Source organism: Bidens hawaiensis, unplaced genomic scaffold (genome assembly GCF_021521415.1).
Source record: "Bidens hawaiensis isolate Kalapana, Puna unplaced genomic scaffold, B.hawaiensis_p1.1 tig00018028_1, whole genome shotgun sequence".
Taxonomy (NCBI): Eukaryota; Viridiplantae; Streptophyta; class Magnoliopsida; order Asterales; family Asteraceae; genus Bidens; species Bidens hawaiensis.
This window is the reverse complement of record NW_027492719.1, coordinates 97,915-111,531: the sequence shown is the minus strand read 5'-3', so window position 1 is coordinate 111,531 and position 13,617 is coordinate 97,915. Positions and strand designations below refer to the sequence as shown.

Here is a 13,617-nt window from a genome sequence, read left to right as displayed (position 1 = left end):
CAAAGACTTATGGATGCTGTTTTCAACGAGCAAATTGGAAGAAACCTAGAAGTCTACGTGGATGATTTGGTGATCAAAAGCAGGGAGGAAAAACAAATGCTCAAAGACATCGAAGAAACCCTTGGGCGCCTAAAGGAAGTAAACATGAAGCTCAACCCGAGCAAATGCACTTTCGGCGTACAAGAGGGAAAATTTCTAGGTGTAATGGTCACCAAGGATGGTTTCAAGGTGAACCCAGAGAAGGTGGAGGCCATCCTTGACATGCCCTCGCCATCCACCATGAAAGAATTCCAAAAGTTGAATGGGAGATTGGTATCAATCAACAGGTTCCTAGCGAACCATGCAAGCAAATCTACCCCATTCGTCAACACATTGAGAAATTGCCTAAAGAAAAGCCAATTCAAGTGGACTCCTGAGGCCGAGCAAGCTTTCAGTGAGATAAAAGAATGTTTGATAAATCTGCCCGCGCTCACAGCTCCACTTCCTGGTGAAACTTTGACATTGTACTTATCAGCAGGAGAGCGCGCCATCGGCGCAGTATTGTTGGTGGATCGCAAGGGAATCCAAACGCCAATATACTATGTGAGTCGGGTGCTGACAGATCCTGAGACGCGCTACTCCATCATGGAAAAGTTAGTTTTGTCACTAACACACGCGTCGCGCAAGCTTCATAGATATTTCAATGGTCATCCCATTGAAGTTCTGACTGGTTACAACATCCAGCAAGTCTTGCGGCGTCCCGCGCTCTCAGGAAGGCTGACAAAATGGGCGCTGGAATTAGGAGAACACACGATCGCCTATAAGCCCCGTCCAGCAATAAAGGGACAAGTTTTAGCTGATTTCATCGCAGAAATCCCCGAAGGAAAAATTGAAGAGGCTCAGCGCGAGGTAGACCCTCCGCGAGCCAATGATGAAGAAAATGTTTGGAGTTTGTTCACTGACGGAGCTTCAAACAACGAAGGGTCCGGCGCAGGCCTCAAGCTAGTGGATCCAGAGAATCATGAATATACTTACGCCATCAGGTTGGACTTCAAGAGCACCAACAATGAAGCTGAGTATGAAGCCCTGCTGGCTGGCCTGCGCATCGCGCACAAATTCGGAGTTAAAAAGCTAGAGGCCCATGTTGATTCATACTTGGTAGCAGCACAGGTCAACGGCCTTTATGATGCCAAGGAGAACACCATGCCTCTGTATCTAGAGCAGGCGAAAAAGCTCATCGAGCAATTTGACTGCTTCAGAATCATTCATATTCCGCGCAGTGAAAACAAGTCTGCTGACGCGCTGAGTAAGATGGCATCAACCAGCTTCGATCACTTTGGCAAAGATGTCAGGGTAGAAGTAATGAGCAACCCGTCGGTGGTAGCGAAGTCTGTCCTTGTAACTCATACAACACCTTCATCATGGATAACTCCAATAATGGAATTCTTGATGGAGGGAAAGGTACCAGACGATCGCGCACAGGCGAGGAAGATCAGACAGAAGTCGCAGAACTATGAACTGCTTGATGGTACATTATATCGACGCTCTTATCTTGGACCACTCATGAAATGCCTAGATGCTGAGGAAGCAAGCTATGTGATCAGAGAGATACACGAAGGAATCTGTGGAATACATGCTGGCACGCGCATGGTGGTTGCCAAGGCAATGAGCGCAGGTTACTATTGGCCAGGCATGTACTTGGACGCGTTAAAAGAGATCCAAAAATGCAAAGCATGTCAGAGCTATGCGCCAAACACCATGCGGCCAAAGAACAACTTGATTCCGGTGACCTCCGCATGGCCTTTCCACAAATGGGCAATCGATATTGTGGGTCCCCTACCGCAAGCGCAAGGGCGAGTAAAATTTTTGGTAGTGGCAGTAGACTATTTCACAAAATGGGTCGAAGCCAAGCCACTAGCAAAAATCACAGCCGAGGCGATGAAGCAGTTTATTTGAAGCCACATCATATGCCGTTTTGGCCTTCCCATGGAAATTGTGAGCGACAATGGCAAACAATTCACTGACGAAGATATCCAGCTGGCTCAAGGAATTACGCATCAACCAAATTTTCACTTCAGTATACCACTCTCAGGGGAATGGCCAGGTGGAGCGCGCGAACCAAAGCTTGCTAAATGGGCTGAAGAAAAGGTTGGAGGGAGAATCCCATTCTTGGGTTGACGAGCTACCTAATGTCCTGTGGGCGCACAGGACATTAAGCAAAACCAGCAATGGCGAATCCCCGTTCAGCCTAACCTATGGAACGGAGGCTATGATTCCAGCAGAAATTGGATGCCCATCCCATAGGGTGCTCATGATGAGCAAGATTGATAACAAGCGCGAAAGGAGGTTGGATCTCAACTTACTTGAAGGGCGCAGAGAGGCGGCTATCATCAGTGAAGCCAAATACAAGAAAAAAATGGAAAAATATTACAATCAGCGGGTGAAAGAATGCCACTTCAAGAAGAATGATTTTGTCCTTCGAAACAATGAAGCTAGCCGCGCGATACCCCCGGGAAAGATGTCCCCCAATTGGGAAGGACCTTATCAAGTCTCCGAAGAATTGGGAAAAGGCGCATACGCTTTAAAAGATTTGAATGGAAAAAAGATCCCGCGCGCATGGAACGCAGCACAGCTTAGAAAATGTTTCATGTAAAAATTGTCAAGTTTGTAATCAAGGTTTTTTAAGCCATTATGAATAATGATACGCGCTATCTTCTCTTAATGTGGATTCTATTACCTTTTGCATACATGTTTCACACTTCCCTTTATTAATTTTGAGCAATATGACAACATTGTATTGACATCAAAACAAAAAATAAAACGAAGTAAAACATACATGCGCGAGCTTCAAGCTCAAACGCGTTAACGAGTCTTAACTCTAAAACGTCAGGGCCTTAGCCCAATAATATGAGCCTTAGCTCAGGGCCTTAGCCCAATAATGTGAGCCTTAGCTCAAATCACTCAACATCCATCCTACATGCTGCGCAGCCTGACCATAAAAATACCTAACAACTAAGGCAAAGCACATGCCAAAACATAGTTGTTAAGGTCTCAGGTCGAGGTCGCGCATGAAATTGTAATGGATATCAGAGTAACACATACTGACACGTAAAGGCTAAAAAACTCATAATTCCCTATAATAAATGCGCGATAACGTCGCGCAAAAGAGGAATAATGAAACGCCAAAGCACGTGTCAACATAGTCAGGATATTGCAAAATCACTTACAATATGACAAGGATTAAGTACAATAATTTCCTTACAACCTTGTTCTTATTTCAACGTGCAAGCATATCTTATATTCAACAAGCAAACATGCAATATAAAGATGCGAATAAGGGAAAAACAAAATTTCATTCCAAAGCATTGAAATTTACAAGTTTACAAGATGATGTGATACAAACTACAAATAAAAAAAAACATGAAGGGCTTCTCAAGTCTCAACGTCGACGTCAGCCTCTTCATCGTCCTCATCACCGCCCTCAGCATCTGGCGCAGCCCACTCCTCGTCATCTCCAAACTGACCATAGTCAAGATGTTCGTCCTGAATGGAGTCGCCTTCTATCACAATAGTGTCAGGAGCGGGTCCTTTGGCCACGCCAGAGCCGCTAGCAGGGGCAGCATTCCCCGCGCCATCATCGCCGCCACCAGCCCCTTCGCACTCGTCAAGTAATTTCTTTAGCGCGCCGAGATCGGGCTGGTCTGCGAGCGCGGATATCTGAAAATCATAAGGAAAAATATGAGTACCAAAAGACTAGGAAAATAAGTCAAGGTAAACTCATTAAGGTTAAAATACCTGCGCAAAGATGGGAATGGGAGTATTCAAATACTTCTCCCCATCTCGGTCATGTCCGCGCAGACAACGTCGAGCTGATAAGGGTAGTCGGATGGGTTCTTCTTCAGCATGCTATATTCACAGCCATCTTTAAACCCTTCAGCTCGACCCACCAAGCGCGAGGCAGCGTTGCAATCCATCACAAGGGCCTGAAACTCGTCTGAGTATTTCATCGCATAAGCGCAACGAGTCATACCCTGTGAGACTAGCCATTGGCGATCCTGCGCAAGGGAAGAAACAGCCGTCTCAAGAGCAGGAATCTGAGAGTTTAACAACTCAACAGTTTCCTTTGTCTGTTTCAGCTCCTCTTTGTCGGACGCTGCAGCCGCCAAGGCCTCTTCCCTTTCCGCTCGCGCAGCATCGAGTGCTTCCTGGCTAGACGCTGCCGTCGCCAAGGCTTCATCTTTCTCGGCCCGCGCGGTCGCCAGCTCCTTCTTCAGGCGCGCAACCTCACTCTCCAATGATGATTTGTCAGTTATAGACTGGACAAGAGCTTGGTCACGCACCTCCGCGTCCAGCTCCAAGTCGCGCACTCTACGCGCGTACTTGGCCGCGTCCGCCTCGGCCGCCTGTAGCTTCTCCCGCGCAGCCTGTAGCTCATGCCCGCGCTTCACGAAGGCGGCGTTGGCACTTGCTCTGTTCTCGCTGATCTCTGCTTGGAGTTTCTCAGCTCTCTCTCGAGCATCAGAAAGATTCCAAGCAGACACTTTAGCCTCTTGCTTGGCTTCCGCAAGAGCATCACGTACCTTTACGTAATCATAGCGAAGCTCTTGGGAGGCAGCAAAGAAAGCCGACCCAGCAAACAGATGATCGTTGAGCAAGTCCACGCGAGCGCGGTCCTCCTGAAACCTCCTTTCAGCTGGAGGCACAGAATGAGCCCAGAAGTCCTCACACACACCCATGGACTGAAATGAGCTGTCCTCAGTAATATTCCATCTCGGGCGGTAAATGTGATCAGCTTCCTGCAAACACAAAGTAATGATCTGTCATCAAAACACTAATATGGAAGTCCGCGCAGCGGAGCAAAAACGAACCTATACCTGCGGGGATGAAGCAGAAAAGTCAGCGCCAGCCCCACGAGAAGACTGCGCCGCGAAATCTCGTGGCGCTGCAGGGCTGGCGCGGCCGCTGTCGGAGCCTTCAACTTGAACCTCCTCATCCTCTGAAACAGGACTTTTCTCCTGCGACCTAGAAGAACCAAAATCAGTCTCGCGAGGAGGGCTGCGCGCAGGAGGAGGTGAGGGAGGTCTCGACGCCGCCAGATCGGCGCGTAAAACGGCCTCCTGCTCCTTAGTAATCCTGATGAGGGGAGATTCAGCGCTTGCAGGAGCAGGAGCAGAACCAACGGCGCTGGCACCGGCGCCAGCAGTGCCGCCAGCAGCTTGTACGCCAGCTATGACTCCTATGAAAAAATCAACAAAAAGAAATGGTTCATGACTTGATCTAAAAGAAAGTCAGAAAATAAAAGCGCAATACATACCTTGGCGCAACGCCGTTCGCGAGTTAAACATCGCCATGAAGTCCATTCTCCCCTTTTTTGAGGGTAAAACAGGGGACTTCGAAGCGACCTCCGGCGCAGCCTCGGCACCTTGTTGCGCCTGAGGTTGATCCACCAAGGTCGCCGGCTCTACAAACATTTGAGTGAGCAAAGATTCATTAATAATTCTATCAGAATCGCGCTCATAAAACCATAATGTATAAAGTATACCTGTCGAAGAGGAAACGGCAGGCGCAACGCCGCTTCCCTTTTCCGCCGCGCGAAGGGAGGAGGTAGCGGCACCATACCTCGTGTGGACAGGAGGTCTGCCCACATTTTGAGGCAGGGAAGACAAGGAAAACTTGGAGGTAAACTCCTGGGTTTTCTCAAGTCCCTTCGGCTGAGTAGGAGGATCCTGAACAACAGGGGCATCATCTTTCTTCTGTTTCTTACTGGCCCCTGCGCCAGTTTTCCCTTTAGCCTTACGCTTTAGTTGGGGCAACTCAGCCTCCTCCTCCTACTCCTCTTCCGCGAGCTCCAGCTCATAGTTCTCAAGCGCGTCTACAATACACGCAACAGAAAGGTTAGCCAAATCTGGTATTATAAAGGCATAAGCATAAGTACAAAGGCTTACCAGGCGCGTCGCTGTCAAAGCGAAATCCCAGATCAACAGGGATGAACATGTCATCGAAGCGATCGGGGAAGCCAACCTCCCCAGCGCCCAGCGCGACGGAGCCACCCTCCATATGCTCATCATAGGCGGCGTGGACATACTCCTTGCTGACTGCACAAAACAAGTCAAATGATATCAGCAAAACGAATTATATTCGCGCAGAAGTAATGCAATGAGTTAACTTACACAAGCCGTCAACTTGGATAACGGGCTCAGTCGCGCTGTCGGGCCACCTCCTGCTCATACCAACCCCCACCAGCGCCTCCTCGCAAATGTTCTTGGCGGGGGATGGTTCGGCAGTCAACCTTTTTACCCAGGCGCCAGTTGGGTTCTTGAAGACACCCACATCCGCAGGCGCAGAAGAGATTGCGCGCATGGTCATGCGGACGGGGATCACACCAGCCCTGATATAGAAAAATCTCTCAGACCAGTCATGAAGGCTCTTGAATGAAACAGTGCAGCACTTGATCTTCTGACTGCGAGGAATAAATGAGAACCAAGAATCTTGGATCTTGGGCTTATAAAAAAACTGAAAGCGCCGAGGGGTGGGCTCCTCGCGCTGAGATTTGCACATGAACTCAAAGTGAGTCATGCGCACGAGTCCAAACGGATGGACTTGGGATATATGAATCCCATAAAACCTAAGCAGCGCACCCACAAACCTTGTCATCGGGAGACGAAGGTTGCAGTGGGTGAAAAAATGGCAATAAAGGGATATATAGCCGGTGGGCGGGTCCGCCGCCGTTTGCCCGGCCGCCGGCAGCATGCAGCCATACTCAGGGAGAAAACCCTGAGAGGCGATAAGGCTGTCAAAATCGGACTGCCTCAGTTTACAGGGGATCTCATCCCACTTCTTCACTGCCTTGGTCTTCCCTACCTCCTCCGATGAGGCCTCAGCAGCCCTCTTCCCCTTGCCGGTCTTCTTCAACATAGACATTACTAACGATTTCACGTGGCGATTGCTGGGGGAGATTGTGTTGTCTGGGCTATCAGACATACAACAGAGTCAGGCACAAGTTGCTTCTGAAGAACGGAAATCTGGAAGATAGACACTTAATCGGAATAGAAAGAAAGGAAAGCTCTGAATAAACAACAATGAAGATGAAGGATAAAAAACTCAAAAGGGCTTGCTTTTATAGGCCCAGGAGAGAGAAAAATTGGTACTGATCGGACTTCACGAGCCCCCACTCGCAGGTGTAAGCCAACGCGAGCGCGACACGTGTCCCTGACACTGTGTGAGGGGACACGAAAAGAAACGATACAGGTGCTGCCAGAGTTCACGCGCCACCACTCGCAGGTACGGACCAACGCGAGCGCGACACGTGTTCCTGACACTATGTGAGGGGACATGAAAGGCAACTGTAGCACCTCGAGCACACGAAAAGTCTGACACGTCTCCATCACTGACGCATGTCAGCAACAACCAACCACGTACATGGACGATTCGTTTCAACCAAAAGGATAGAATTTCGCGCAACGATGAGTAATAAGAAGAAAAAGACAAAACCCTACTAAAAAAGCAAACTATTAAGTCTAATATCTATCTTACCTTGCTCGCGCGAGACAAGACACACATTAGACTGGGGGGGCTTGAAGAGGTATGTACCCGCCTCAACACCGAGCGAGGCGGGTCAACCCACAAGATATAGACAAGAGGCTTGAAATCAAGATATTATGAAGGCACAAAGCCAAAACCTATGCGCATGGCGCATATCACATATGCTCACGCATATCACATATGCTCATGCATCACATGCTCAGGCATCACATATGCTCATGCATCACATATGCTCACGCATCACATATGCTCACGCGTATCACATGCTCACGCACCATATATGCTCACGCATATCACATCTGCGCGTGACGCATCCGCGCGTGACGCATATCACATGCTCACGCATATCACATCTGCGCGTGACGCATCCGCGCGTGGCGCATATCACATGCTTGTGCATATCACATCTGCGCATGAAACATCTGCGCGTGAGAATAAAGAGAAGACCTCGCGCATCCTCAGTATAGGCGCATATCACACATGCACATAATCAACCTCGTCCTTATCCAAATCAGGATAAGGACAACCTTGATTGTGCACGTCAGACAACCTTCCAGAAGGTATCTTTTTAAGGAATAAGAATATGCTGATGTTGACAGCTGCCAATGAAAGGTGGACAACTCAGCAAAACCCATGTGCTACCACGTGATTGCACATGGGTCAGAGAATAATCAATGAAAAAGCACCAGGTGTCCCAAGGACACGTGGCGCAAAGCAATTGGAGGAGGCCAAAAAGGCCCTAATTGGGTCTGAGCCCAATCATTGGAAACCCTAGCACTATAAATACCACATCAACTCCACAATGAGAGGTATGCCCTATTACACAGTACTGCACATTATTAAGCAATACATTCCAATTCCTTACCCTCAGATTATTATCTTCTCCTACAATCTCTTATTCTCATACCGGAGGGTTACCCCAAAGAGGACCCCTCTGTCCCTTTCTGAGGGGTAAGTTTACGGTGCTGTTCATTTTGTAGGTGGAAGAATCCAGATCCCAGAGAACCATCGGTGAAATAGCATAATCACACCCGAGGAAAGTTGATCGTCTACCAGTGAGTCGATCCACGTTTCTTCATAACTCAATGGAATTTTTAAACTCATTTGGGTAATTTTTTTATTTTTTAAACTTGTTGTATTTAATTTTATCGGGTGGAGTTACTGTACAAAGCTTTTATCATACAAAGCGTACGAAGTCATTAGAAGACAACAAGTGTCATTGTATAAATAATTACACAACCATTTTTTTATAATTACATATGTACATAATCACACACGTTATACACACCGTTTATCTGCTTTAAACTTTCTTATATGCATGATTAATATATGTATCACTCTTTAAGATGCTTCATATAATCATACATATCTTACATCAAATTACAGAAAACAAATCAAGAGTAAAATACAAACGTTATTCAACTAATAAATACTTCATTTACTTAAAACTTAAAAGTACATTCGTATTTGAGTTCACTACAATAAATTTGGCCAAACCATGACATACAAAACATCAATGTGATACAAGTATTTAATTACGCTTTATGATAATGATTCCAATTGTTGAGATACAAAGATTAAATCTGCAATTCACAAAAGTATATAAAGTGTAGGTTGATCAAACAAACTTTGAAGTTTAAGTCTTTATTTGCCTAAAGGTGTGTATTTAATTGTTAAAATGTAACTATTTATTGGATGCTAGTGATCCTGGTCGAGGTGTTAAGGTGAGCCATCAAAACACTTTAATTTAAAAAGGTAAGGAGATCTTGAGTTCAAATCCCATGATAAAAAAGAAAAAAGAGAGAATGTTCAAGATTGGGCAAGGGGGTTCTCTAACGGATGATGTGTTTCCTCATGAGGTTGGAATGAAAATAATCGGTCAGTAGCCCGTTAATAATACAAATGGTAGTTCAAGAGGAAAAAGCCAAACAAACAAAAACACTACTATTTGTTGTTTATAGCAAAAGGGTAAACTTTGGTGCAGAAAATATAAAATACAGAACTTATGGTTATACTTCACCAATATTAATAAAAACCTTTTCACCGACAACGGGCTCAGCTCATATCACAGGCGGCTACCACCGATCGACGGTCTTGCAGGTTTATGTTAATATCTATTATTTTTCAATTTTGAGTTTTAACTTATGTAATAGAAGCAAATAGCATGCTGTATATCATATTTTTGTTTTATGTTTAGGTTTTCTACCGAAACCCTAAAAACAAAAATCGTCCCTGATTTATGAATTACTGTATAGAAACCCTAGAAATTGAGTATCAGTTTGCAATATGTTGTCCAGTATTGACTATAAGTGAACAGTAGGTTAGCTGGTAATCAATTGATGTTCACCTCTTTTTATGTTATATATGTTGGATTTGATGCTAATTCTAAAGTTTTGTTACAAACTTCATTGCAGCTTCTGAAGTTATATCAACTGGGATAATATGCAGGTAAGTATGATTAATACTTAATATTCATACTTGTTTATCTGAAACTATTATTATTATTGTGAATGGAAGATAACTACAGGTTACAAAAGGTTATATCTAAGTCCCGGTTGACCAAACTAATATGTCACCGGTCAGTGTTGTAGAACTAGTTAGGCGCTTGTCGGATGGTGGCTCAGGGGCTGAGCCACTATGTTGGTGCGGGGGTCGGCCGACCGACCCCTGTGAAAAAAAAGTTATTAGTACTATATATGTGTTGAAATCCTGATCGACCCCTGTGAAATTTTGACACCGATTCCTATGAAATTTTGAAACCGACCCTCTCGATCTCGTGAAGAGTATTTAAAGTTAAAATGAAAAATAGGAGCACCATACTTGAAAATTTTCTGACCAACGGCGACTCTGGTTATTGAAGTGTAAGAAGAAGAAAGAAGATAAGCTGAGTCATTGTGGGTTGGATCCATTTAAAAAAATACTATGGGTGTTTTTAAAAGATGAAAAGTCCAAATTGTTTTATTTAATAAGGCCATATTATAAATTTGTCATTTTATAACGTTCTCTATTAAAACAAGCTAGCCTAATGCCAAGGAATCAGAGGTATCACAGAAACTTGACAACAATTGACAACACACCATATGTCACTTATACCTATTTATTGTTTCTATGCATTAAGTTACACTTAATATAATTTTAAATTTGTTTTTTCTGTTATATTAATAAATTATGTTGTCTATGAACTATGCTTTTAGTTTAGTTTAGGTGGTTAGATTAGTTTTTTTAAAAACGACCAAGGTTAGATTGTATAATTTGCTCATATATATATAATGTAATTAGACTTACTTAGAATGTCAAATAGATTATGTAATTAGCTCGGATGAGTTATGCGAATTTAAGTGATACTTGTATTTGTTTTATTGGCAAACACTTGCTTAGGAATGCCAAACTATAAAATGTTATGGTTATATTTCAAAAAATGAAAACCCGTCAATAACAACTTTACATACATTGTATTTTAATTATGTGTTTTTAGTAACGTTCCAGGTACTTGTTTTTGTTTGATGATATTTTATTTGATTATTGTTTTTTTTTAATATGTCCCGACCCGATTTGATCCGACTGAAACGACCGAACCGAATCAAAAAATTTGTATATACCGATTTGACCCGACCCAAACAACCGACCCGGACCAAAAAATAACTGCCAATAGTTAAATTGGGTACTGACCCAAAAAATTTCTGACCCCTGTATGAAAATTTTCTGGATCCGCCACTGTGGTGGCTACCGACTAGCGATTAAGAGGGATTAATTGGATTGGAATTTTATGTGTAATTTTTCTAAATAAGTATAATTTTTCAAATACTTGAAAGATTTTGACCGATTTTGAACAGTTATGACAGATTTGGGCCGGCTTTAAGGGCCTACCTATTTGTTGGCCTGATTAGGTGAAATCGATTCTCGTAGCATACAGATTAGCGATTAATCACTGATTAATCTATGAATAATCGTATTTTTTACAACAATGTCACCAGTTAATGTTATACATAAATGTTTGATCTTAAAACTACTTAAAAAAAGTCATCATTCAACAAACAACGTATGCATTAAACTATTCTTAACTGGTATCTCTCTCTTGAGTATTTGCTCTAAATCTCTTTGTTTGGGTACCCTTATATTGTACCTGACTGATTAATGTAATATTTGTCTGCCTTTCCATTTATTTTGATAATTTCTTAAAATATATTAATCAAAATAATGTTTTTATTGCGTTATTGGCAGGCTAGTGACAGGTTTAATATCAACTCCCAACTTGAGCATTTGCAAGCTAAGTATGTAGGAACAGGACATGCAGACATGAGCAGATTGTAAGTTTTTTGTCTTTTGTATAAATGTTTTACTTTTTTGAATTAGAAATATTGATTTTCATTTTGAAAGTAAACTGGTTTTTTTTTCTTGTTTTCTTGAAGTGAGTGGGCAGTTAATATCCAGCGAGACAGCTATGCTTCATATGTTGGTCATTATCCTATGCTCGCTTATTTTGCAATAGCGGAGAATGAATCGATTGGGAGAGAACGCTACAATTTTATGCAGGTGTTTTTCATCTTCAACTTTTTTATTATTATTTTTATAATCTTTTAATATAGGGTCATTCAGATGAATGTGATATGGATTCTATATCAATTTTATATGACCTTTTGAGTAATATCTGTTTCCTGTTTCACGAGATTATTTGCAGGTGGTTTAATTTAGTTTATTTTCTTTTTGTTTTGCAGAAAATGTTGTTGCCGTGTGGACTTCCACCAGAGAGAGATGAAGATTGAGGGCATCAAGTATTACATATGTGGAGATTTGAGTTGTGTTTATGAATGCGTTGTGGACTAATGTGAGAGGATAATTAACATATCTAATTCTCCAGGATATCGATGTTATATGTGCTATTATTATTGAAGTTTACTCTTCTCCATGTATGCGGTCATGTTTAGTTCAAAACTTGTTTTCTTCAGTAACTTTTATTGTTAAAATGGTAAATCAGATTTTTGACTTTTGATTATGAATGGCTAAAATATGAAGTGATTGTGCGTTTTTGTTTTGTGAACAATTATTATCGTTTCATTTTCGTTGGTTACATGTAGGCGTGCACAAAAAAATCGGTTCCGGAACCTAACTGGTGGAACCGAACCGGAACCGGTTCCAGTTCCAACCCGGTTGGTACAATACCCGGTTTGGGTATTTTTGTACCCGAAAATCGTACCCGGTTCTCCTATTTGTATGTCAGTATCAGTTCCAACCCGGTTCCTACCCGGTTCTTAATTGGAACCGGTTCGGTTCGTACCCGGAAAAACCGGTTCCGACGGGTTTTTTTTGAAGGGTCAAACAAAAGTCAAACTAGCCGGTTCCAACGGTAATATAGCCGTTGGAACCGGTTTTTTAGACACCAATTAGCCGTTGGAACCGGTTCCAACGGTAATATAGCCGTTGGAACCGGTTTTTGAGAATAGATCCGTTGGAACCGGTTCCAACGGTAATATAGCCGTTGGAACCGGTTTTTGATGCCCAAACCTATATATAACTTGTTTCCACCACTTGTTTCACCACCAAACTCAAAAACAAACTAAAATACTACTCCTTTAGCAAACCCGTTCCTTTACCCGACCATCCAACTAAATATTATTATGGCACCCATCAAAAAAACTAACAAGAAGGCTAAGAAGAGTGTTTTTGTTGCCCCCGTTCCTATTACGGAGGACCCAAGGGTTGTTACGGTAGTCAACCATAACCGCAACCAAGACATATGGAAGAACTAGGATTTGATTGTGGATGACGAAGGTTATCAAAAGGCTCGTTGCAAACTATGTGGTTCAATATTAAAGCACGATTCCAACTCTACTTTGAGAAAGCACATCGAGAAGCCATATTGCAAGGCGTTGAAAGGGATTGGCGCGACCGATCAAATTGACTTGGGTAAAGATGGTACACTATTTCGTTACAACACGACTCAAGTTCAAGATAGAATGGCAAAGTTCGTTATTCAACGAGGTTTGCCGTTTAACCACTTTGATGACCCGGAGTTGACGTCGTTGATTCGCGAAACTCTACAACCGAGATACACACATGTAAGTCGTACTACCTTAAGACGTCATTGTATCAGGTTGT

The 13,617-nt window shown here is 43.2% G+C and overlaps 1 protein-coding gene across 2 annotated transcripts; it reads left to right on the top strand.

Moving 5' to 3' along the window:
* The first annotated feature begins 9,950 nt into the window (after nt 1-9,950).
* LOC143555231 (uncharacterized protein At4g14342-like) lies at nt 9,951-12,312 on the top strand. 2 transcript variants are annotated; one of them, XM_077044818.1, is made up of 4 exons: nt 9,951-9,969; nt 11,743-11,828; nt 11,931-12,054; nt 12,237-12,312. In XM_077044818.1, the coding sequence occupies exons 1-4, from the start codon at nt 9,964-9,966 to the stop codon at nt 12,282-12,284; spliced, it is 264 nt and encodes an 87-aa protein (XP_076900933.1). In that variant the 5' UTR covers nt 9,951-9,963; the 3' UTR covers nt 12,285-12,312. The 2 variants fall into 2 exon arrangements, with proteins under 2 accessions (XP_076900933.1, XP_076900932.1); XM_077044817.1 differs by lacking the exon at nt 9,951-9,969 and having other exon boundaries at nt 11,630-11,828.
* The last annotated feature ends 1,305 nt before the right edge of the window (nt 12,313-13,617 follow it).

Coding starts and splice junctions, on each gene's coding strand:
- LOC143555231 (XM_077044817.1), top strand. CDS start 11,719: ATGTTTTTATTGCGTTATTGGCAGGCTAGTGACAGGTTTAATATCAAC. Junction 11,829..11,930: donor CATGCAGACATGAGCAGATT/GTAAGTTTTTTG, acceptor GTTTTCTTGAAG/TGAGTGGGCAGTTAATATCC. Junction 12,055..12,236: donor AACGCTACAATTTTATGCAG/GTGTTTTTCATC, acceptor TTTGTTTTGCAG/AAAATGTTGTTGCCGTGTGG.